This window comes from Urocitellus parryii, chromosome X (genome assembly GCF_045843805.1).
Source record: "Urocitellus parryii isolate mUroPar1 chromosome X, mUroPar1.hap1, whole genome shotgun sequence".
In the NCBI taxonomy this organism is placed as follows: Eukaryota; Metazoa; Chordata; class Mammalia; order Rodentia; family Sciuridae; genus Urocitellus; species Urocitellus parryii.
In genome coordinates, this window is record NC_135547.1 from 87,152,585 (window position 1) to 87,180,303 (window position 27,719).

At 34.8% G+C, this 27,719-nt stretch overlaps 1 protein-coding gene across 1 annotated transcript in view; it reads left to right on the forward strand.

The window, feature by feature from the left end:
- The window catches only part of Phf8 (PHD finger protein 8), a 151,369-nt gene extending 139,708 nt beyond the window's left edge, over positions 1 to 11,661 (forward strand). Inside the window, exon 23 of the mRNA XM_026407417.1 lies at positions 11,594 to 11,661. Coding sequence (XP_026263202.1) covers positions 11,594 to 11,621 — 28 coding nt within the window. The 3' untranslated portion in view covers positions 11,622 to 11,661. The remainder of the gene's footprint in view (positions 1 to 11,593) is intronic.
- The last annotated feature ends 16,058 nt before the right edge of the window (positions 11,662 to 27,719 follow it).

Consider the following 27,719-nt stretch of genomic DNA (forward strand, 5'->3'; position numbering starts at 1 on the left):
TATGTATTAGGCTCCCTCTTGGTCACTAAGATTCCCCAAATATTTTCCAGTACCTAACCTTTTAACATTTTAATTTCACCTATTTTAAAATTTATGTTTGTGAGGTTCATCTCAGTGTGTCTAGAGTAGTATGTTTATTGTCATTGTTATATTTTTCCATCCTGTGATAAAGAATTTTTTATTGTTAAAATAAAACATTTTCAAAGTAATAGGGCTTTTAAAAAGTTATTGAGGATTGAATATGTAGCTCAGTGGTAGAGTGCTTGCCGAGAATGCTAGAGGTCCTGGATTCCATTCCCAACACTACAAAAAAAAAAAAAAAAGTCACAGATATAGGAGGGCATGAAATCAGCCCCAATTTCTGATTTGAAAGAGGAATCTTACAACTAACTATTTAGATCCTTTAGTAACACAGAGATGTCAATTGCAGCATTATTACTGGGGAAATTTTAACACATCAGACAACCAATTAGAATTGCAGTTTTCTTTTGGAGGTTATTTTCACAGGGCTTCACAATAATTTCTCAAGTTTTTGGAATTGTACAAGGTCTATTATGCAAATAATATTTCCAATGCCAGATTTATATGAAAAGAGACTATAGCAATTGATAATGACAATACACAGAAGTTTCTACACAGAGGGAAAAATTAGAGTTTTGTGAATGTTTTCAACCTAATGCTTTATCAAATTATATTCTTTGAAGTACCTTAGAATGAAGAGTGGTAACTGTGGCTACAAAAGGAAGGGGACAAATGCTTCACCTATTTCTGAGACATTTTTAAAAATAATCTTTTATTGTAAAATAAAACAAAGATACACAAAACCACAAGGATCAAATATATGGCTTAATGAATCATTAAAAGGTGAAAATATCCAGATATAAAACAGAACTTTGCCAGTCACCCAGGAAACCCCTTCTGTGTGCCATATCCCAATCACCAACCTAAAGAACTACTATCCTGACTTTGATACTAATGAATTCCTTGTAATTTTGTCACAGCAGTGTGAATCCCTAGATATTATATTTGTATGTTGTCCACAAATCTATGAAAACCTTCCTTTATCCTATTTAAAATTTCCTTGTTATTCATATTTATACTAATAATCTTACCAATACAAATACTAAAGACACTGAAACACGTTTTTTTTTTTTTCGCATATGGAGTACCCTTCTTTCTCTGCTACCAGATTTTCCTCCTACTCCTCCTCCTCTTCTCCTTCTCCTTCTCCTTCTCCTTCTCCTTCTTCTTCTTCTTCTTTTTAGTGGCATTAGGGTTTCACCCAGACCCTCACTCATGCTAGATAAACATTCTACCACTGCATCCTTAGTCCTTTTTATTTTATTTTGAGAAAGTCTCACTAACTTGCTCAGGTTGGCCTGGAATTTTCAATCCTGATCCTCCTACTTCAGCCTCCTGATTCTAGGAATGCTCCATTGCACCCAGATCTACTACTAATTTTTAAAATAGTCATGTGATATTCATATTATCATAGCACAAAGCACACATAATATGCTTTTTTCCTCTTAATCTATGTTGAATTTAAGTTCTACTTATATATTTAATGCTTCAACCAGCCTTTATGTCTAGTTAAAGCCAAGTAACTGGTTATATGGAGCTGGCCATGTATACATGAATATTCTACTTACATATCTGGGTTTGTTCTACTTATAAATCACAGTAGTCTTCTCAGAATAACAATGAAATCATTAATATCCTATTAATTTTTTTCTTATGTCATGTGTGGAGTACATCAAAAGCTCTGAACAACATTTAAGCACTTGGTATGATGTGACATTTTATAGGATAAAATGTCAAATTTGGTGGGAGTATCCTTCTCTCTCTCTCTCTCTCTCTCTCTATCTCTATCTCTATCTTTTTCTTACATATCAAAACATGATTGTAGATTGATACAATACCTTTATTTTATTTATTTATTTGTGGTGCTTAGGATCAAACCCAGTGGCTCACAGATGCTAGACAAGTGCTCTACCACTAAGCCACAACCCCAGTCCTCAAAACATGATTTTTAAAAAAGAAACTCAGTATAGGTATATTAGAAGAGACCATTTGAGCCAATAATTTTTAGGCTTCCTCATTCTATATCTCTGATATGGTTATACAGTCATGTGTAGTGTGTACTATATTGTATAAATTCGAATCACCAAAATCTTCTTTGCTTAAAGAAGCCAAGCTCCTTTGAAGGTATCTATTGAAAGATCTTGAGGCAGGAAGAAAGTAAAAGAGAATATCTTACTACTATCAGAAAACAAGAATGCTTTCATAGATGGCTGGAAGAATTTTGGGAAAAAGAAGAGACCAACATAGCTAGAGAATATACTCACTGGCAAGGAGAGAGCATTAAAAAAATCATAGATACATAGTTTTATGATACCTACAATATATGGCAATTCTAATACAAGAAATGAGTATAATTATTTTTATAGTCAATTGGCCTAACTCATCTGCCAAAATTGTCATGAGTCCATATTGATAATAGAAAGTAAGAGAAAATTAAGAACTATTAAATAGGGCTGGGGATGTGGCTCAAGCAGTAGCACGCTCGCCTGGCATGCGTGCGGCCCGGGTTCGATCCTCAGCACCACATACAGACAAAGATGCTGTGTCCGCCAAATACTAAAAAATAAATATTAAAATTCTCTCTCTCTCTCCCTCTCTCTCACTCTTTCTTAAAAAAAAAAAAAGAACTATTAAATAGTTTTTATATTTATGTGGGAAAATATGGCACATTTTTCTCCTATCTGGTTTAAAAATAAATTGCACAAAACAATAATTATGAAATTTATATTTGGGCTTAAAGCATAAATATATATAATATAATATAAATATTATATATATATATATATATAAATGAAAATAGTGAAGAGAAGGAATGAAATGTAGATATAATGGAACAAAATTCTACATTTTACTAAAATTGAATTTGCAATGATTTGAAGTAGATTATAATAAATGAAGATTTTTAAAAATTTTTTTTAAAAATTTATTTGTTCTTTTTAGTTATACATGACAGTAGAGTATACTTTCACGTGTTTATACAAATAGGGAGTACATATTATTCTAATTAGAATCCCACTCTTGAGGTTGTACATGATGTGTAGATTCACTGTTGTTTATTTATATATGTACATAGAAAAGTTAAGTCAGATTAATTCCACTGTCTTTCCTATTCCTATCTCCCCACCCTTCCCTTAGTCCTCCTTTGTCTAATCTACTGAACTTCTATTCTTCCCCTACCCTTGTTGTATAGAATGAATTGGACATTATTACCCTATGTGCATATAAGACTACATGACCGGCGTGTTTCTACATCATGTACAACCAGAAGAATGAGAAGTTATATTCATTTATGTATGATGAGTCAAAGTGCATTGTACTGTCATGTATAACTAATTTTTTTTTAAAGAGAGAGTGTGGGGCTGGGGATGTGGCTCAAGCGGTAGCGCGCTCGCCTGGCATGCGTGCGGCCCGGGTTCGATCCTCAGCACCACATACCAACAAAGATGTTGTGTCCGCCGAGAACTAAAAAATAAATATTAAAAAAAAAAACATTAAATGGGAATGCATTAAGCATGCCAATTAAAAGGCATAAATTCAACTTCATGTTGTTTACAGTATATATACTTTTAATTTATAGATTACAATGATCATGCCATTCTCCTGTAAACCTATCTAGGACTAGAGATTTCATTTTTAGGGGGTTGTTAAATTATGAATTAGTTTTCTTTAATGTTATAAGACTACTCAAATTATCTACTTCATCTCAGTTGTTTGGACAATTTGTAGTTTAAAAGTTGACAAAATTTTATGAGTGTAAAATTGTTTATACTACTACCTTATGATTGTTCCAGTGGGAGGCAGATAAACATAAATGTAAATAAAAAACCATAGAAGTTTTAGGGAAAAACAAGAAAAATAATTTCTTTAAGACTTAGGCTAAATAAAGTGTTTTTTGACATGATACCAATACTATGATCTATAAAAGAAGAAAAAATAAATTTGACTTTACCCAAATTTTGAAAATTGCTCTACTAAAGATGTAAAGAAGAATGTGAGCCCAGCATGGCAGTGTATGTCTATAATTACAACTACTTGAGAGGATTAGGCAGGAGGGCTGCAAGTTTGAGGACAACCTGGGAAATTTAGTGATACTCTATCTCAAAAGAAAAAAGTTTATAAAAGGGCTAGGTATGTAGGTCAGCTGTATAGCATTTGCCAAGCATATGCAAGACCATTAGTTCAATCCTCAGTACAACAATAAGAAAAAAGAGGATGAAAAATCAAATGAAAGACTACAAGAAAACATTTGCAAACCACTCATCTAACTGTGAACATATATTTAAAATATAGAGAACTCTTAAAACTCTAGTTACCCAGAACTTCAAAACAAACAAACTCTACAGTTAAAGACAAACAATCCAATTAGTAAAAAGGTAAAAGATGTAGATATTTTCACTGAAGAAGATATAAAAACAAAAAATAAACTCATGAAAAGACCTTCAATATCATTAGCTACCAGGGAAGTACAAAATAAAGTTACAATGAAATATCATCACATACCTATAAGAAGGGTTAAAAATTTTAAAACATAGTGATAATGCCAAATGCCAAAAAATAATGTGGATTACTCATACAATAGCTGTGGGAATGTAAAATGGTAGAGCTACAAAAAGTGTATGGCAGTTTCTTTAAAAACTAAACACTTGCATACCATACAATCCAGCAACTGCAATCTTGAGCACTTATTCTAGAGAAATGAAAATTTATGTTCACACAAAAACCTGTACATGAATATTCATACCAGCTTTCTTCATAATAGCCCCAAATTGAAAACAAACCAGATGTCCTCCAACAGTTGAATAGTTAAACAAACTGATACATTCATACTATGGAATACTACTCAAGAATAAAAAGAAACAAACTATTGAAACATGCAGCAACACGAATTAATCACCAGGAAATTATGCTAAATGAAAAAGGCATTCTGAAAAGATTATACACTGTATGATTCCATTTATGCAACACTTTTGAAGTGACAAATTTTAGAAATAGCAGATTAGTGGTTGCTAGGAGTTAAGAACTGAGAGATGGGAGTGGGAGAGGGAGGTGAATAAGAGTAACATGAATGATTCCTGTGGTGATGAACTTTCTCACTATCTTGACTGGGGTGGACACAAGAAACTATATACATGATAAAAATGCATACAGTCATCACACACATACAAATAAATGCATATGAAAAATTGTTAAATTGGAATAAGGTTGAGGAATTTTATCAATGTGAGTTCCCAGAATGTAACATTGTACTCTAGTTGTGGGAAATGATGCCATGGGGGGAAACTGGGTGAAGGGCACACAGGATGTTTCCTTAGTACCTCTTCTAATTGCATGTTAATGTACAGTTATCTCAAAATGAAAATAGAAAATACATTACAGAGAAAAATATAAAATAATTCAAAATGGTATATCATTCAAATAGTAAACCTAAGAAATTTAGAATGTCTATACTTTAAGACCAAAAAATATTACTAGAGACAAAGAGGGATACTTTTATAATGATGAAAGGTTCATCTGGAAGACAGCATTTAAAAGCATGCACACCTAATAACAGAGTCCAAAATACATGAAGCAAAACCTGCACAAAATTTAAGGAAAAATAATTATTGGAGACTTCAAAAGCCTTTTCTCAATAATAGATACAATTAGAAAATCAGCCTTTGCTGATATAGAAAAATTGAATAATACTATCAACCAACTCAACCCAACTCTTATTGAATACTTCTTCCAGTAATAGAAGAATGTACCTTCTTTTTCTTTTTTATTTTATTGGTTATTTTTAGTTATACGTGACAGTAGAATCCATTTTGAGATAATTATACAAGCATGAAATATATCTTATTCTAATTAGAACCCTAGTCTTGTGGATTTATTTACTGTGGTATACTCATATATGTACAAAGGAAAATTATGTCAGATTCATTCCACTGCCTTTCCTTTTCCCATCCCCCTCCCTTCCCTTCATTTCCCTTGGTCTAATCCACTTTTTCAATATCCATTGAATAGACCACCTGTTGGAGCATAAAATATCGAATATATTTAAATTGAAAGATATTAAGTTATAAAAAATGTGTTATCTGATCACAATGAAATTAAATTAGAAATCAATAAAATAGAGCCGTGCATGTGGATAAGTCATAGAAAACTTGCCTAACATAGACGAAGCCCTAGGTTCCATCCACAGAACTTAAAAATATTAATAAAATAAATTTTGAATATAAAAAATATAAAAATTACTCCAAATAACCCATAGATCAAAAAATAAATTTTAGGGGAAATTAAATCTTAAAATATTTTGAACTAAATGAAAATGAAACACACAATATAAATTATGGGATATACAATAGTCCTTAGTGGGTAATATATAGTTCTAAATACTAATATAAGAAAAAAGAGACCTGAGGGTGATGTCAGAAATATGGGAAAATAGGAAGTACCAGCACTCAGACCACCACAGAAGCATGAATTTAACAATACTACATGGAAAAAATACCTTTGTTATTAATTTAGAATATAGTTAAGAAGTCATAGTTCCCCAAACAATCACAAAATCAAGACCAGTCATACTGAAATGGGTGAGAAGAGAAATGTCACTTTATCTATATAAGCTTGTCCCCTAACCTGGCACAGTCCATGATTTCTTTAGAAGAAAGAGATAGTGAAACATGGATCAAATATTCTCAGACTTTTGAGGGACCACATGAGGGACCTGTTTCTGTTCTGCTTCAAATGAAGTGCTAAAGAAAACAGCATATTTTGTACACCTGGGGGCAGCCAAGGAGAACAAAAAGAAGTGGGCAGCTTACTGTAGCCAACATTACTTTGTGTCATCGTGAGAAAGTACACCACCCTGAGACTACTTCCTTAGAAAGGAAAAATGAGAGGTATATAGCATATACCCCTATAAAAATGTTTATGATATGCTCTGAGAAATACAAGAATGATTCAACATATACAAATCAATAAATGTCAACAGAATGAGGGGCAAAACCCATATGATCATCTCAATAGATGAGGAAAAAGCATTTGATAAAATTCAACATCACCTCATGGTAAAAATTCTCAACAACTTAGATATTAAAAGAATGTACTTGACACAATAAAGGCCCTATATGACAAAACCCACAGCTAACATCATACTGAACAGGAAAAAGTTGAACAATATTCCTCTAAGATGTGGAGCAAGACAAGGATATACACATTCACCACTTTTATTCAACATAGTACTGGAAGTCCTAGTCAGAACAATCAGACAAGAGAAAGAAATAAAGGACATCCATTGGAAGCATGAAGAATTCAGTTTGTCCGTGTTAACAGATAACATATCCTATATGTAAAAAAAACCTAAAAACTATACCAAAAAGCTGAGAACTGATACATTTAATAAGATTGCAGGATGCAAAACCAACATACAAAAATCAGTAGCAATTCTATGCACCAATAATAAACTAATGAAAGAGAAATCAAGAAAGCAATCTCATTTATAGAGCAGCTACAAAAATATGAAATATCTGGAAATAAATTTAACCAGGAAGGTGAAGAATCTCTATGATGGCAGCTACAAACCAATGATGAAAGAAATTAAAGAGGTAGCCAGGAGTGGTGGCACACTCCTGTAATCCCAGCAGCTCAGGAAGCAAAGGCAGGAGGATTGCAAGTTCAAGGCCAGCCTTGGCAACTTAGCAGGACCCTGTCTCAAAATGAAAAGTACAAAGGACAGGGGATATAGCTCAGTGGTAAAGCACCCCTGGGTTCAATCCTCAATACTTAAAAAAAATAAAGAGGACACAAAAACATTGGAAGACATCCCATATTCATGGAGTGGAAGAATTAATATTATTAAAATATTTATACTATCCAAAATCTTCTACAGATTCAATATAATCCTTATCAAAATGCCAATGACATTCTTCACAGAAATAGAAAAAATTCTTAAAATTTGTGTGGAATTACAAAAGACCCCAAATAGCCAAAGTAGTCTTGAACAAAAAGAGAAAAGCTGGAGGTTTCACAATACCTGACCTCAATACTACTACAAAGCCAAACTAGGAGCCTTTATAGTGCTTTCTATACTGACTATACTAATTTACATTCCCACTAACAGTGTGCAAATGTTCCCTTGGCAACTCTTTTCCTGCCTCTTCATTTATTAATACTAAAATCAGGCACTATGGTCTCTCCCCTGATTTGCTTAGTTGTTTGGTGTTATGGTTTTGATATGAGATGTCTCCCAAAATCTCATGTGAAAAACAATGCAAGAAAGCTTATATGTGAAAGGATTGTGACTGACCCACTTATAAAAGCCTTAACCTAATCAGTGCATTAATCTCCTGTTAGAGATTAACTGGGTAGTAACTGTGGACAGGAGTGGTGGCACACTCCTGTAATCCCAGCAGTTGTGGCTAGAGGAGGGACGTCATTGAGAGGCATGCCTTTGGGGTATATATTTTGTTTTTGTGAGCAGTGCTCTCTCTCTCTCTGCTTCCTGGTGCAATGTCCTGAGCTGTTTTCCTCATATGCTCCCACGATGATGTTCTGCCTCACAACTGGCCCAGAGCAATGGAGTCAGCCATGAGCTCCCAAGTAAACTTTTTCTTCTTAAAATTGTTCTTGTCAGGTCTATTCGTCACAGTGGTGAAAAAGCTGACTAAATGTTTGGTATACATTATACACCTCAAAGATTTCTTAAGAGGGTAGATCTAATGCTATTCAGTCTTAGTGCATGCACATACCTACACAAAGGGCATGAGAATTATTTTGTAGGTGGGAATATGTTTATTATTTTGACTAGAGTGATGCATATGTCCAAATTCACCAAATTGTGTACTTTAAATATGTGCAGATTTTATCAACTATAAAGTACTTCAATAAAGCTGTGTTTAAAAAGAGGAAAGAAAGACCTTAAATCATAACTAAGTTGCCACCTTAAGAAACTAGAAAAAGGGCTGGGGATGTGGCTCAGCGGTAGCGCGCTCGCCTGGCATGCGTGCGGCCCGGGTTCGATCCTCAGCACCACATACCAACAAAGATGTTGTGTCCGCCGAAAACTAAGAAATAAATATTAAAAAAAAAAAATTCTCTCTCTCTCTCTCTCTCTCTCTCTCCTCTCTCACTCTCTCTTTAAAAAAAAAAAAAAAAAAAAAAGAAACTAGAAAAGAACATAAGAAAATGGGTCAGTCATAAAATGACAAATACTGCATGATTATACACATATGAGGTATCTAGAGTAGTCAAATTCATAGATACAGAAAGTAAAATGATGGTTTCCAGGGACTGTGGGGAAGGGAAAATGAAGGGTTGCTATTTAATAGATATAGACTTCCAGTTTTACAGATGACAAAGTTGTGGAGGAAGAGAATAGAATGGTGATTACTAAATGCTAAGAAGGGTAGAGGGAGAGAGGATAGAGGGAGTTAGATAATGGGTACCAAAACACACATATGAAAAAGAAATTCTAGTGTTCTATAGCTTTAGAGTAACTATGCTTTACAATAACTTATTATATGGTTTATAAAGAACAAGGAGTCCAAAGCTTCCAAATACAAAGAAATGCTAAATGTTTAAGGATACATAATTACGTTGATTTGATCATTGCAAACTATATACTGGTATCAAATTATCACATTGTACCCCATAAATATATTTAATTATGTGCCAATTTTTAAAAATTTTGGAGGAGCTGGGGATATAACTCAGTTGGTAGAGTGTTTGCCTCAAATGTACAAGGCCCTGGGTTCAATCCCAGGACTACCAAAAAAAAGGGTTTTGGAGACTGGCTGCATAGCAATATAAAAATATTTAAAATACTTGGCTATACACATTTTTACATATTTTTTTAGTTGTAGATGAACACAACACCTTTATTTTGTTTTTATTTTTATGTGGTTCCGGGGATCAAACTTAGTGCCTCACACATGCTAGGCAAGCACTCTACCACTGAACCACAACCCCAGCGCCTTGACTGTACACATTAAAATGGTTAAAATGGTAAATTTTATATTCATTTTACTGCAATTTAAATAAGTAAATAAAATAAAAATTAATTAACAAAAAGAATCAAGAATTGAGCATGGTAGCACATACCTGTAATCTCAGCTACTTAAGAGGCTGAGACAGAAGGATCACAAGTTTGAAGCCAGTCTTAACTACTTAGCAAGACCCTGTATCAAAAAATATAACAAAAATAACAAAAAAGATAGGAGATGTAGGTCAGTAGTAGAGCACTTGCCTAGCATGCACAGCCATGGGTTGGATCCTCAGTACCATAAAAAAGAAAGAAAGAAAAGAAGCAAGAGAAAGATGAACAAACTAACCAAAGCCCAAAGAAGGAGGAAATGCCCAAGATTAGAACAAAAACCAATTAAATAGAAAAACAACAGAGAAAATCAATAAGACCAAAAGGAATTTTTTTATTTGTTGTTCTTAGAAGCACGTGACAGTAGAGTGAATTTTGACATATTATATATACATAGAGTGCCACCAATTTCAATTAGGATTCCATTCTTGTGTTTGTACATGATATGGAGTAACAGTGGTCATGTATTCATATATGAGTAAAGGAAAAGTTATGTCTGATTCATTCCACTGTCTTTCCTTTTCTCATTGCCCCTCGCTTCCCTTCATTCCCTTTTGTCTAATCCAATGAACTTTTGTTCTTCCACTCCCCACCCTCCCTTGTTGTGGGTTAGGATCCACATATCAGAGAGAACATTTGGCCTTTGGTTTTTGGGGACTGACTTATTTCACTTAGCATGATACTCTCAATTTTTATTCATTTACCAACAAATGCCATAATTTCATCCTTGTTTATGGCTGAGTATTATTCCATTGTGTATATATACCACATTTTCTTTATCCATTCATCTGTTGAGAGGCACCTAGTTTGGTTCCATAGCTTGGCTATTGTGAATTGTGCTGCCATAAACATTGATGTGGCTGTATCACTATAGTATGCTGATTTTAAGTCCTTTGGGTATAAACTGTGAAGTGGGATAACTAGGTCAAATGGTGGTTCCATTCTAAGTTTTCTGAGGAATTTTTATACTGCTTTCCAGAGTGGTCACACCAATTTGCAGTCCCACCAATGATGTATGAGTGAACCTTTTCCCCCGACATCCTTAACAACATTTACTGTTCCTTGAATTCTTGATAATTGCCATTCTGACTGGAGTAAGATAAAATCTCAGTGTAGTTTTGATTTGCCTTTCTCTAATTGCTAGAGATGTTGAACATTTTTTTATATATTTTTGACCATTCATATTTCTTCTTCTGTGAAATACATGTTCAGTTCCTTTGCCCATTTATTTATTGGGTTATTTGTTTTTTTTTTGGTATTAAGTTTTTTGATTTCTTTGTATATCCTGAAGATTAATGCTGAGGTGCAGGTGGCAAAGATTTTCTCCCATTCTGTAAGCTCTCTCTTCATGTTCTTGATTGTTTCCTTTACTGTGAAGAAGCTTTTCAGTTTGATACCATCCCATTTATTGATTCTTTGATTTTACTTCTTTCACTTTAGGAATCTTATTGAAGAAGTCAATTCCTGAGCTCACATAATGGAGAGTTGGGCCTACCTTTTCTTCTAGTAGGTGCAAAAGTCTCTGGTCTAATAAAAGGCACTTCTTTCAAACAGCAATAAAATTGACTACTGACCAGAGGCAGAGTGAAGAAGAAGAAGAAGGAGAAGGAAAAGGAGAAGAAGAGGAAGTAAAGGAGGAGAAAGAAACAAATTAGGAACAAAAGCATTACTACAGACTTTCCACAAATTGAAAAGAATAGAAAGTGGCTATGGTTGTAGGTCAGTGGTAGAGCACTTGCCTTGTATGTATGAGGCACTGGGTTTGATCCTCAGCACAATAAATAAATAAATAAATAAATAAATAAATAAATAAATAAATAAATAAAGGTTTTATGTCCATCTAAAATAATTATTTTAAAAAGATTGGGGGCTGGCATATAGCTCAGTTGGAAGAGTGCTTTCCTTGCATGCACAAGGCCCTGGGTTCAATCCCCAGCACCACACACACACACACATACACACAAAGATTGGAAAGGAATTCTGTGGGCAACTTTGTGCCAGTGAATTAGACACTATGTATTAAATTAACAAATTCTTAGAATGAAATTACTGAAACATAATCTAGAAGAAATATGGCAAATTCCATGAAATATATTCATTTGTTTGTTTTTTATCCTGGGGATTGAATCCAGGAGGACTGTACCACTGAGCCACGTCCACAGCTATTTAAACAAAATTTTTGAGACAGAATCTCCTATGTTGCTTAGGTCCTTGCTATGTTGCTGAGGCTAGCCTCGAACTTGTACAATCTTCCTGCCTCAGCCTCCTGAATCACCTCACACCCAGCACATAAAAGTGATATTGATTGTTCACAAACTTTTTCATAATATAGAGAATAAGAAAACATTTACCCACTAATAGAAGCCAGTATTTACCTTGATATTTTGATACAAAAATATCACAAAAAAGAAAACATAACTATATCCTCCCATGGGTTTAGGTGATAAATTCTCAGTGGAATATTAGGAAAAAATATATAAACATAAAAAGTACTATATACCATTACCAATTTACCAATTGAAATTTAGTCTACAGATGCAAGATTAGTTTAATACATGAAAATCAACTAATGTAATATACCATATTAATAGAATAAAAGGAACTGGGCACGGTGGCACACATCTGTAATCCCAGACACTTGGGAGACTGAGGCAGGAGGATAGCAAGTTCAAAGCCAGACTCAGAAACTTAGAAGAACTTTATCTCAAAATAAAAAAGAAAAAATGGTTGAAAATATAGCTCAGTGGTCAAGTACCTCTGGATTCAATTCCCAGTAACTAACTAACTAAATAAATAAATATAAATAAAAGGCAAAAATCACATGATCATCTTAATTGACATGGAAAAAGGCATTTGACACAATCTAACACACATTTATATTAAAAACTCTCAACCAATTAAGAATAGAAAGAAACTACAAGAACCTGATTATGGGCATCTGCAAAATATCAACTAAGGACATACTTGATAAGCAAATGTTTTTCTCGGTTCAATAGGGAGCAAGGTAAGGTTGTCAACTTTCACCAGTGACATTCAGCATTGTAATGGAAGCTCTAGACTATGCAACCAGGCAAGTAAAGGAAATAAAAGCATCCAGAATGAAAAGGAGGATGGCACAGTGGGGCATGACTGTAATCCCAGCGGCTCTGGAGGCTGAGTCAGGCAGATCGCAAGTTCAAAGCCAATCTCAGCAAAGCAAGTTGCTAAGCAACTTAGTGAGACCCTGTCTTTAAATAAAATTAAAAAAAATAATAGGATTGGGGATGTGGCTCAGTGGTTAAGTGCCCCCTTGGTTCAATCCACAGTACTAAAAAAAAAATCAGAATGAAAAGGAAGAAGTAAAAACCACCTTTATTGCACAGATCACATGACTTGCATGTAGACAATCCTAACAGCCACAGAAAATTATTAGAACTAAAAAAATAATTGTAAGAAAGTCCAAGGATACATGATGCAAATATAAAAACCAACCTATTTCCATATACTAATGATGAATAATTTGAAGTAAAGGAAAACAATTTCCTTTACAATGGCACAAAATAAAATACACATAAATAAATTCATAAAGAAAAGTACAAGCTTGTTCACCAAAAATTGCAACATATCACTTAGAGAAAAAACATAACCTAAATAAATGAAGAGACATTCTGTTTTCATGAGTCAGAAGATAACAATATTGTTGAGATGGAAATTCTCTTTAAATTGATTTATTGATTCATTGCAATCTTTTTCAAAACCTTTGCAGGCTCTTTTTGCAGAAATTGACAAGTTGATTCTAAAAGTTCTTTGGGAACACAAACAATAACCCAGACCATCATGAAAAAGAAAAACAAATTTAGAGGATTACATTTGATTTCAAAATGTACTAATTGTCATCTGGTTTTGGAGTAATAATGAGGGTTGATTTAAAATAGTAACCAGGGACATTTTTGGGTGAATAGATTTTCTAAAAATTATACTGTGGTGATTATAGCACACCCCAAAGTGATTTTGTTTTCACTTAGTATGAACATATTGTTTGACTTTGATGTTTGCATTTGCTTTTTGTTTTTATGTTCCTTTTATTAACCCTTGATTATTAAAGTAGTCTTCTTTGGTGCCACTGGAATGTTAAATACAAATAGAACTTGTGTTGTAAAATTCTGGAGCAGGACTGAATGGAAATTTGGATGATCCAGGATAATGTATTTAGGTGATTTTTTAAAAACTCTTTATTTTGAAATGATATTAATAGAATAAAAGGATAGAGTAAAAGTAAGATGCAAGACCAGTACAAAGAATTCTCATTCACCATTTACCAAGATGAATCAATCATTAACATTTTATCACATGTGTTTTTTAACTTTCTCTACATAGGTGTATAATATCTTTATGAACCATTTGAGAATAAGTTATATATATATATATATATATATATATATATATATATATATATCCCTTTCACATTACTTTTATTTTTAAACCTTATTAAAAATACATGCAAATAGTATGCACCAATCAAATCCAACCTCCATTCCCCACCCCACCCTTCCCAGTCTCCAGTAATCACTAGCCCACTTTCAGGTCAGCTTGTCTTTGTATGTCTGGCTTATTTAATTTATAATAGTGTCACACAGTTCCATGGGGGGGGTGCATTCCAAATGCCAGGATTATTTACAACTGAATAATATTCAATTGTGTGTATATACCAGATATTCTTTAACCAAACATATATTGATGGATACTTAAGCTGATTTATATCTTAGTTACTGTGAATAGTGCTGTAATGAACTTGAGCATGCAGGGAGGGCACTCTTTAGTATGTGGATTTCATTCCTTTTGGAGATATATATATATATATATATATATATATATATATATATATATATATATAGGCTGAATTTTTTCTTTTTTTTTGGGGGGGGGGGACCAGGGATTAAACCCAGAGATGCTTCACCACTGAACCACATCTCAACCCCCTTTTGTTTTTTATTTTGATACAGGATCTCAATAATTTGTTGAGAGCCTCAATAGTTGCTGAGCCTGGCTTTAAACTTGAAAGACTTCTGTCTCTGTCACCATACCCAGTGAGATAACTGCATTTTTTATTAATTTTTTTATTTATACATGACAGCAGAATGCATTACAATTCATGTCACACATATAGAGCACAATTTTCCATATCTCTGGTTGTATACAAAGTATATTCACAACAATTTGTGTCTTTATACATGTACTTTGGATAATGAAGACCATCACATTCCACCATCATTTCTAACCCCATGCCCCCTCCCTTCCCCTCTCACTCCTCTGCTCTATCTATAATTCGTCTATTCCTCCTAAGCTCCCCCTCCCTACCCCACAATGAATCAGCCTCCTTATATCAGAGAAAACATTCAGCATTTGGTTTTTTGAGATTGGCTAACTTCACTTAGCATTATCTCTTCTAACTCCATCCATTTACCTGCAAATGCCATGATTTTATTCTCTTTTATTGCTGAGTGATATTCCATTGTGTATATATGCCACATTTTTTTCCATTCATCTACTGAAGGGCATCTATTGGTTCCACAGTTTAGCTATTGTGAATTGTGCTGCTATAAACATTGATGTGGCTGTGTCCCTGTAGTATGCTGTTTTTAAGTCCTTTGGGTATAGACTGAGGAGAGGGATAGCTGGGTCAAATGGTGGCTCCATTCCCAGATTTCCAAGAAATCTCCATTCTGCTTTCCATATTGGCTGCACCAATTTGCAGCCCCACCAGCAGTGTATGAGTGTACGTTTTTCCCACATCCTCGACAACACTTATTGTTGTTTGTCTTCATAATAGCTGCCTTTCTGACTGGAATGAGATGAAATCTTAGAGTAGTTTTGATTTGCATTTCTCTAATTGCTAGCAATGATGAACATTTTTTCATACATTTGTTGATTAATTGTATATAATCTTCTGAGAAGTGTCTGTTCAGGTCCTTGGCACACATCAGATCGAGCACTAATCTCTAGGATATATAAAAAACTCAAAAAGCTAAGCACAAAAAAATAAAAATAAAAAATAACCCAATCAATAAATGGGCCAAGGACCTGAGATAACTGCATTTTAATTAAAGATATATTTTTAGTTTTTCTTTGTGTGTGTGTGTGTGTGTGTGTGTAAACTTCAGACTGTTCTCCATAGTGGCTATACTGATTTACATTTCCACCAACAGTGTATAAGAATTTCTTTCTCAGGGTTGGGGTTGTGGCTCAGTGGTAGAGTGCTTACCTAGCACATGTGAGGCACTATGTTCAATCCTCAACACCACACAAAAATAAATAAATAAAATGAAGGTTTAAAGAAAATAATGCTTTATTTTAAAAATTCCTTTTTTTTTCTCCACATCCTTCATGGTATTTTTTTCTTTTCTTTTCTTTTCTTTTTTGCAGTTACTAGTGATTGAACCCAGGTCCTCCTGTATGCTAGGCAAGCATTTTAGCACTGAGCTACCTGCATTTGTTGTTATTGTATTTTTTTTTTAATAATAGCCTTCCTAAATGGAGTGAGATGAAATCTCATTATATTTTAGTATTTTAGGTTTGCATTTCCCTGATAGCTAATGATGCTGAAGGTTTTTTTTTTTCATATATCTGTTGGCCATTTTTATTTATTCTTTTTAGAAGTGTGTATTTGAGTCTTTTGTCCACTTTTAATTGGATTGCTTGTTTTTTTTGGTTAGGTTCATTTAGTTCCTTATAAATCCTGAATATTAACACTTTGTCAGATTAATAGTTGGCAAATATTTTCTCCCATTCTCTAGGCTGTCTCTTTACTCTGTTGATTGTTATCTTTGTGCCTCAGTTATTTAAATTTGATATAATCCCACTTGTTAATTTTTGCTTTAGTTTTCTATGCATTTAGGGTCCTATCTGAAATTTGTTGCCTATACAAATGTCTTGAAGTGTTGTTTCTCCTGGGTTTTCTTTTAGAACTTTCAGAATTTCTGGTCTTACATTTAGGTCTTTGATCTATTCTGAGCTAATTTTTGTTCAGGGTGAGAGAATTGAGTCAAGCTTCAATTTTCTGTATGTAGACATACAGTTTCTCCAGCATCATTTGTTGAAGAGGCTGTCCTTTCTCCAACGTGTGTTTTTGGCACCTTGGTTGAGAGTTAGTTCACTGAAGATGCTTGGGTTTATTTCTAGGATCTTTTTTTTTCATCCCATTGGTTTAGGTGTCTGTTTTTATTCCAATATCACAATGTTTTTGTTTCTAAGGCTCTGCAGCATGTCTTGAAATTAGGTATTGTGATACCTCCAGCTTTGTTTATTTATTTTTAACTCAAAATGGCTATAGCTATGCAGGGTCTTTTGTGCTTCGGTATGAATTTTAAGAGTTTTTTTATTACTTCTGTGAAGAATGCCATTGGTATTTTGATGAGGATTGCATTGAAATTGTAGACTGCATTGAGTTGTATGGACATATTAATTTTTCCAAGCCATGATCATGGGAAGTCTTTCTATTGTTTTCATATCTTCAATTTTTTCTCATTAGTGTTCTGTAATTTTTAGTGTAGAGGTATATACTTCCTTTATTAAGTTTATTCCCAGCTTTTTTACTTTTTGTAGCTATTTATAAATGGGATCAAATTTGTAAATTTGTAAATAGGATGAATTCAGTCTCAGCAAACTTGTTATTGGTGTATAGAAAGCTATTGATTTTTATATATTAATTTTGTATTTGCTACTTACTGAATTTATTACTTTTAATAATCTCAATAGGGCTGAGGTTGTGGCTCAGCGGTAGTGTGCTTGCCTCGCACGGGTGGGGCCCTGGGTTCGATCCTCAGCACCACATAAAAATAAATAAACAAAATAAAGGTATTATGTACAACTAAAAAATAAAATAAATAATAATAATCTTAATAGAGTCTTTAATTTTTTCTATATAGAGAATTAGATCATCTGCAAACTGGGATATTTGCCTTTCTTACTTCATATTTGCATGTCTTTTATATTTTTCTCTTGCCTAATTAGTCTGGCTAAAACTTGAGTGAATAAACAGTATTTGAGTGAATAAACAGTGAGTGAATACCCTTCTTTGTCTTGTTCCTGATCTTAGAGAAAAAGCTGTCAGTTTTCTCACATTCTGTATGATGGTGCCCGTGGGTTTTCATATTTAGGCTTTATTTTTTATAAAATATTTTTAGTCGTAGATGGACACAATACATTTATTTATTTATTTATTTTTATGCAGTGCTGGGGATCAAACCCAGTGCTTCACACGTGCTAGGCACGCACTCCACCACTGAGCCACAGCCACAGCCCAATTAGGCTTTTTTTTTTTTTAATGTTGGTTGTTCAAAACGTTACATAGTTCTTGACATATCATATTTCACATTTTGATTCAAGCGGGTTATGAACTCCCATTTTACCCCGTATACAGCTTGCAGAATCACATCAGTTACACTTCATTGCTTTACATATTGATATACTCATGTCTGTTGTATTCTGCTGCCTTTCCTATCCTCTACTATCCCCCCTCCCCTCCCCTCCCCTCCCCTCTTCTCTCTCTACCCCCACTACTGTAATTCATTCCTCCCCCTTGTACTGTTTTTCCCTTTCCCCTCACTTCCTCTTGTATGTAATTTTGTATAACCCTGAGGGTCTCCTTCCATTTCCATGCAATTTCCCTTCTCTCTCCCTTTCCCTCCCACCTCTCTTCCTTGTTTAATGTTGGTCTTCTTCTTGTGCTCTTCTTCCCTAGTCTGTTCTTAGTTACTCTCCTTATATCAAAGAAGACATTTGGCATTTGTTTTTTAGGGCTTGGCTAGCTTCGCTTAGCATAATCTGCTCTAATGCCATCCATTTCCCACCAAATTCTATGATTTTGTCATTTTTTACTGCAGAGTAATACTCCATTGTGTATAAATGCCACATTTTTTTTATCCATTCGTCTATTGAAGGGCATCTAGGTTGATTCCACAGTCTTGCTATTGTGAATTGTGCTGCTATGAACATCGATGTAGCAGTGTCCCTGTAGCATGCTCTTTTTAGGTCTTTAGGGAATAGACCGAGAAGGGGAATAGCTGGGTCAAATGGTGGTTCCATTCCCAGCTTTCCAAGAAATCTCCATACCACTTTCCAAATTGGCTGCACCAATTTGTAGTCCCACCAACAATGTACAAGTGTACCCTTTTCCCCACAATCTCGCCAGCACTTATTGTTGTTTGACTTCATAATGGCTGCCAATCTTACTGGAGTGAGATGGTATCTTAGGGTGGTTTTGATTTGCATTTCTCTGACTGCTAGCGATGGTGAGCATTTTCATGTACTTGTTGATTGATTGTATGTCCTCCTCTGTGAAGTGTCTGTTCAGGTCCTTGGCCCATTTATTGATTGGGTGATTTGTTATCTTATTGTCTAATGTTTTGAGTTCTTTGTATACTCTGGATATTAGGGCTCTATCTGAAGTGTGAGGAGTAAAGATTTGTTCCCATGATGTAGGCTCCCTATTTACCTCTCTTATTGTTTCTTTTGCTGAGAAAAAACTTTTTAGTTTGAGTAAGTCCCATTTGTTGATTCTAGATGTTAACTCTTGTGCTATGGGTGTCCTACTGAGGAATTTGGAGCCCGACCCCACAGCATGTAGGTCGTAGCCAACTTTTTCTTCTATCAGATGCCGTGTCTCTGATTTGATATCAAGCTCCTTGATCCATTTTGAGTTAACTTTTGTGCTTGGCGAGAGAAAGGGATTCAGATTCATTTTGTTGCATATGGATTTCCAGTTTTCCCAGCACCATTTGTTGAAGATGCTATCTTTCCTCCATTGCATGCTTTTAGCCCCTTTATCAAATATAAGTAAGTTGTAGTTTTGTGGGTTGGTTTCTGTATCCTCTATTCTGTACCATTGGTCCACCCGCCTGTTTTGGTACCAGTACCATGCTGTTTTTGTTACTATTGCTCTGTAGTATAGTTTGAGATCTGGAATCGCTATACCACCTGATTCACACTTCCTGCTTAGTATTGTTTTTGCTATTCTGGGTCTTTTATTCTTCCATATGAATTTCATGATTGCTTTCTCTATTTCTACAAGAAATGCCTTTGGGATTTTGATTGGCATTGCATTAAACCTATAGAGAACTTTTGGTAATATCGCCATTTTGATGATGTTGGTTCTGCCTATCCATGAACAGGGTATGTTTTTCCATCTTCTAAGGTCTTCTTCAGGGCTGGGGATGTGGCTCAAGCGGTAGCGCGCTCGCCTGGCATGCGTGCGGCCCGGGTTCGATCCTCAGCGCCACATACAGGCAAGGATGTTGTGTCCGCCGAGAACTAAGGAAAAAATAAATAAATGTTAAAATTCTCTCTCTCTCTGTCCCCCTCTCTCTCTCACTCTCTCTTTAAAAAAAAAAAAAAAATAAGGTCTTCTTCAATTTCTCTTTTTAGGGTTCTGTAGTTTTCATTGTATAAGTCTTTCACCTCTTTTGTTAGGTTGATTCCCAAGTATTTTATTCTTTTTGAGGATATTGTGAACGGAGTGGTTGTCCTCGTTTCCATTTCAGAGGATTTGTCGCTGCTATACAGGAATGCCTTTGATTTATGCGTGTTGATTTTATAACCTGCCACTTTGCTGAATTCATTTATTATCTCTAATAGTTTCTTTGTAGACCATTTTGGGTCTGCTAGGTATAGAATCATGGCATCTGCAAATAGTGATAATTTAAGTTCTTCTTTTCCTATTTTTATGCCTTTAATTTTTTTCGTCTGTCTAATTGCTCTGGCCAGTGTTTCGAGAACTATGTTGAACAGAAGTGGTGAAAGAGGACATCCCTGTCTTGTTCCAGATCTTAGAGGGAATGCCTTCAATTTTTCTCCATTCAGAATGATGCTAGCCTGAGGCTTAGCATAAATTGCTTTTACAATGTTGAGGTATGTTCCTGTTATCCCTAGTTTTTCGAGAGTTTTGAACATAAAGGGATGCTGTACTTTGTCGAATGCTTTTTCCGCATCTAACGAGATGATCATATGGTTCTTATTTTTAAGTCTATTGATGTGGTGAATAACATTTATTGATTTCCGTATATTGAACCAACCTTGCATACCAGGGATGAATCCTACTTGATCATGGTGCACAATTTTTTTGATATGTTTTTGTATCCGATTCGCCAGAATTTTATTGAGGATTTTTGCATCTAGGTTCATTAGAGATACTGGTCTGTAGTTTTCTTTCTTTGAAGTGTCTTTGTCTGGTTTCGGAATCAGGGTGATGTTAGCCTCGTAGAATGAATTTGGTAGTTCTCCCTCTTTTTCTATTTCCTGAAATAGCTTGAAAAGTATTGGTATTAGTTCCTCTTTAAAGGTTTTGTAAAACTCTGCTGTATACCCGTCCGGTCCTGGGGCTTTTCTTAGATGGTAATCTTTTGATGGTTTCTTCTATTTCCTCAATTGATATTGGTCTGTTTAGGTTGTCTATATCCTCCTGACTCAATCTGGGCAGATTATATGACTTAAGAAATTTATCGATGCCTTCACTATCTTCTATTTTATTGGAGTATAAGGATTCAAAATAATTTCTGATTATCTTCTGTATTTCTGAAGTGTCTGTTGTGATATTGCCTCTTTCATCCCGTATGCTGGTAATTTGAGTTCTCTCTCTTCTTCTCTTCGTTAGCATGGCTAAGGGTCTGTCAATTTTATTTATTTTTTCAAAGAACCAACTTTTAGTTTTGTCAATTTTTTCAATTGTTTCTTTTGTTTCGATTTCATTAATTTCAGCTCTGATTTTAATTATTTCTTGCCTTCTACTTCTTTTGCTGTTGTTTTGCTCTTCTTTTTCTAGGATTTTGAGATGAAGTATGAGATCATTTATTTGTTGGTTTTTTTCTTTTTTTAAGGAATGCACTCCAAGCAATGAATTTTCCTCTTAGAACTGCTTTCAATGTGTCCCATAGATTCTGATATGTTGTGTCTGTGTTTTCATTTAACTCTAAGAATTTTTTAATTTCCTCCTTGATGTCTTCTAAAACCCATTGATCATTCAGTAACCTATTGTTCATTCTCCATGTGATGCATGATTTTTCCTTCCTTCTTTTATCGTTGATTTTCAGTTTCATTCCATTGTGATCAGATAAGATGCATGGTATTATCTCTACTCCTTTATATTGACTAAGAGTTTCCCTGTGACATAATATATGATCTATTTTTGAAAATGATCCATGTGCTGCTGAGAAAAAAGTGTAGCTGCTTGATGTTGGGTGGTATATTCTATATATGTCAATTAAGTCTAGGTTGTTAATTGTATTATTGAATTCTATAGTTTCTTTATTCAACTTTTGTTTGGAAGATCTGTCCATTGGTGAGAGAGGTGTGTTAAAGTCTCCCATGATTATTGTATGGTGGTCTATTAGACTCTTGAACTTGAGAAGAGTTTGCTTGATGAACATAGCAGCCCCGTTGTTTGGGGCATATATATTTATGATTGTTATGTCTTGTTGGTGTATGGTTCCCTTGAGCAGTATGTAGTGTCCCTCTTTATCCCTTTTGATTAACTTTGGCTTGAAATCTATTTTATTTGATATGAGTATGGACACTCCTGCTTGTTTCCGCAGTCCATATGAGTGATATGATTTTTCCCAACCTTTCACCTTCAGTCTATGTATATCTTTTCCTATCAAATGCGTCTCCTGCAGGCAGCATATTGTTGGGTCTTGTTTTGTGATCCATTCAACTAGCCTGTGTCTCTTAATTGGTGAGTTTAAGCCATTAACATTTAGGGTTATTATTGAGATATGGTTTGTTCTTCCAGCCATAGTTTGTTTATTAATGCTATTAAACCTGATTTGTTTTCCTCTTTGATTATTTTCCCCCCTTTACTGTCCTACCTCCCACTGTTGGTTTTCATTGTTGTTTTCCATTTCCTCTTCCTGTAGTGTTTTGCCAAGGATTTTTTGAAAAGATGGTTTTCTAGCTGCAAATTCTTTTAACTTTTGTTTGCCGTGGAATGTTTTAATTTCATCTTCCATACTGAAGCTTAATTTCGCGGGATACACGATTCTTGGTTGGAACCCATTTTCTTTTAGCGTTTGAAATATGTTATTCCAGGATCTTCTAGCTTTTAGAGTCTGTGTTGAGAGATCAGCTGTTATCCTGATTGGTTTACCCCTAAATGTAATCTGCTTCCTTTCTCTTGTAGCTTTTAAAATTCTCTCCTTATTCTATATGTTGGACATCTTCATTATAATGTGTCTAGGTGTGGATCTCTTATGATTTTGCACATTCGGCGTCCTGTAGGCTTCTAGGATTTGGGATTCTGTCTCATTCTTCAAGTCTGGGAAGTTTTCTCGTATTATTTCACTGAATAGATTGTTTATTCCTTTGGTTTGGAGCTCTGTGCCTTCCTGTATCCCAATGACTCTTAAGTTTGGTCTTTTGATATTATTCCATAGTTCTTGAATGTTCTGCTCATGGTTTCTTAGTAGACTTGCTGAGCTGTCTATGTTCTTTTCAAGTTGAAATACTCTGTCTTCATTGTCTGATGTTCTATCTTCTAAGTGATCCACTCTGCTGGTAGTATTCTCAATTGAGTTTTTATGTTGGTTTATTGTTTCCTGCATTTCTAGGATTTCTATTTGTTTGTTTTTTATTACCTCTATCTCCCTGTGAAATTGATCTTTTACTTCCTGGATTTGTTTGTCAATGTGATCTTTCATTGTCTGATTTTGCTGTCTCATGTCTTCCTTGAGACTCCAGATCATCTGAAGCATGTATGTCCTGAGCTCTCTATCTGACATTCCATCTGTTGCAGCTATTACCTCTTCTAAAGTTGAGTTGACCTGCATTGCCTGTGGTCCTTTCTTTCCTTGTCGTTTCATATTGCTGGCATTTCTTTCTGCTTGGTGAAATTGTTGTGTCTTTGATATTTTCCCTCTATTTATTTATATTGCTCTTGTATAGTTGAAAAATCACCCTTGCAGGGCAGGTAGTGGCTGTGATCCTCCTCCAATTAGTGTGATCCGTCTACCACGCTGGCAGGCCCTAGGTCTGCTCTGCTGGTCGGTCAAAGGTCCACCTACCCAGCAGGCGTCAGGGGCACCTGTGTCACTCCGTAGGTTGCTGGGCCTAACCTCCCGATGGGTCGCAGGTTTGCCTAGCTTGCAGGCACTGAGGGAGGGGCCGGTTTTGTCCCTTAGCAGGCTGCTGGGCCCAATCTGCCGGTGTTCACAGTCCCGCCTACCTTGCAGACACTGGGGGAGGGGACGGGCCTGCCCCTCAGCCGGCCGCCGGACCTGTCCTAGTGGGTCCGGTCCGCGTTCCCCGCAGGCGCGTGTAGCTGCTCTGTCACTTGGCTGGTTGCTGGGCCTGACCCGCCCGCCCGTGGGTTGCAGGTTCGCCAGGCTTTTTTGTATTTAGGTCTTATCCTTCTATATCTAGTTTGTTCAAAGCTTTTATCATGAAGGGATTTTGAATTTTATCAAATGTCTTTTCTGCATCTATTGAGATGATCATGTGATTTTTATCATTTATTCTGTTGATGTGATAGTTTTATTTGTTGGTTTGTTTATGTTGAACCATTTGTATATCACTTGGATGAAACCAAATGGATCATAGTGAATGATCTTTTTGTTGCTCTGTTGAATTCAATATACTGGTATTTTTTGAGAAATTTTATATCTACATTTATCAGGGATATGAGTCTATAGTTTTCATTTTTATTGTGCCCTTTTCTGGTTTTGGTAACAGGAATGCTGGCCTTGTAGGATGAGTTTGGAAGGGTTCCTCCCTTTTAATTCTATTAAATAGTTTGAAATGAATCGACATTAGTTCTTTAAAAGTCTGGTAAAATTCAGCAGTAAAGTCACATGAACCTGGCTTTTCTTTGTTGGGAGACTTTTATTACTGATTTGATAGCATTACTTATATTTATCTATTCAGGTTTTTTATGTCTCTGTGGTTCAGTATTAGTAAGATGTTCCCACCAATTTTTCCATTTCTTCTAAGTTTTCTAATTTGTCAGCATATATTTATTTCAAATTATTCATAAAGATCACCTGAATTCCGTGATATCAGTTGCAATGTATTCCTTTTCCAACTCTGTTTAATTTATCTGAGTATTCTCTCTTTTATTTTTACTTAGTCTGGGTAAAGGTTTGTTGATCTTGTTTATCTTTTCAAAAGACCAACCCTTTATTTCATTGTTGTTTCGTATTTTTTAGCTTCTAATTTATTTACTTCCTCTCTGATATTTGTTATTTATTTCCTTCTACTAAATTTGTGTTTGGTTCATTCTTTTCTAAACCCTTGAGATGCATCATTTGGTTGTTTATTTGAAATTTTCTTTTTTTTTAATGAAATGAAACCTCTGTCTTAGTACTGCTTTTATGTCATTTTTCCATTTTCATTTGCTTTGAGAAAATTTTAATATTCCTTTTGACTTCCTCAGTGACTCATGATTTGTTCAAAAGTATTTTCTTCAGTCTCCTTGCATTGGTATCATTTCTAAAATTTCTTTTGTTCTTGCCTTCTAGTTTTATTCTGTTGTGATATTAAAAGATACAGGATGTTAGCTGAACATGGTGGCACACACTTGTAATCCCAGGGACTCTGGAGACTGAGGCAGGAGGAATGCAAGTTCAAGGCCAGCCTCAGCAATTAGTTTAGCCCTATAAAACTTAAGGAGACCCTATCTCAAAATTTAAAAACATGAAAAAGACTGGGGATGTAGCTCCTTGGTAAAGTACCCCTGGGTTCAATCCCCAGTGCTAGAAAACAAAAAAGATACAAGATGTTTTCAATTTTTAAATTTGTTAATACTTAATTTGTGTACTAATATATGATCTATTCTAGGGAAAGTTCCATGAACTGATGAAAAGAATGTGCAGTTTGCCGTTGTTGGATGGAATGTTCTGTAGATATATCTTAAGTCCTTTTGTTCTATAGTATACTTTAATTCTGATGTTTCTTTGTTGATTTTTTGTCTAGATGATATGTTCATTTATGAATGTGGTATCTTTAAGTGCCACACTATTATTATATTGGAGCCTATCTCTCCCTTTAGTTATAATAGTGTTTTTTTTTTTTTTTGGTTTGGTTTTTTTTTTTTTTTTTTTTTTTTTTTTTTTTTTTTTTTTACTGAGGATTGAATCCAGGGATGCTCTACCATTGAGCTACATCCCAAGACCTTTGGTATTTTTATTTTGAGAAAGGGTCTTGCTAAGTTGCCCAGCTCCTGATAAAGCTAGAATTAAGGGCTGGGGATGTGGCTCAAGCGGTAGCGCACTCTCCTGGCATGCGTGCGGCCCGGGTTCGATCCTCAGCACCACATACCAACAAAGATGTTGTGTCTGCCGAAAACTAAAAGATAAATATTAAAAATTCTCTCTCTCTCTCTCTCTCTCTCTCTCTCTGTCTCTCCCCTCTCTCACCCTCTCTAAAAAAAATGAAAAAAAAGCTAGATTTAAGTAAAACAAAATCAATAAATAGGACGGTATCAAGCTAAAAAAGCTTCTTCACAGCAAAGGAAACAATCAAGAACGTGAACAGAGAGCCTACAGAATGTAAAAAATCTTTGCCAGTTGCCTCCGTTAGAGCACTAATCTCCAATATATATAAATAATTAAAAAAAATTAACACTCCCCCCAAATAACCCAGTCAATAAGTGGGCAAAAGAACTGAACGGACACTTTACAGAAGAAATATGAATGGTCAAAAAATACATGAGAAAACGTTCAACCTCTCTAGTAATTAGAGAAATACAAATTAAAACTACACTGAAATTTCATCTCACTCCAGTCAGAATGGCAATTATCAAGAATTCAAGGAATAGTAAATGTTGTTAAGGATGTGGGGGGACTGCATATTGGTACAACCACTCTGGGAAGCAGTATGGAAATTCCTCAGAAAACTTGGAATGGAATCACCATTTGACCCGAGTATCCCATTCCTCAGTATATATCCAAAGGATTTTAAATCAGCATACTATACCAATATAGCCACATCAATGTTTATAGCAGCTCAATTCACAATAGCTAAGCTATGAAACCAACCTAGGTACCTTTCAACAGATAAATAAATAAGGAAAATGTGATACATATATGGAAATTGTGGATACATATATTGTGGAGATGTATATATGGAAAATGTGATACATAATGGAATATCACTCAGCCTTAAAGAAGAATGAAACTATGGCATTTGCCAGTAAATGAGTGAACTGGAAACTATCATACTAAGTGAAATAAGCCAGTCCCCAAAAAAACCAATGGCTGAATGTTTTCTCTGATATGTGGATGCTAACACACAACAAGTGGGGGGGGGGAAGAATAGCATTTCATTGGATTAGACAAAAGGGAATGAAGGGAAGAGGGATAGGAATAGGAAAGACAGTGGAATGAATTGCACATAACTTTCCTACATTCACATATGAATACACCACCAGTGAAACTCTACATCATGTAAAACTATAAGACTAGTATATAATTAGAATTAATTTTACTCCATGTATATATGTCAAAATACACTCTATTGAGATTAGGTTGCATTCCATCTATGTATAATATATGAAGATACATTCTACAGTCTTGTATGTCTAAAAACAACAAATAAAAAATTTCTT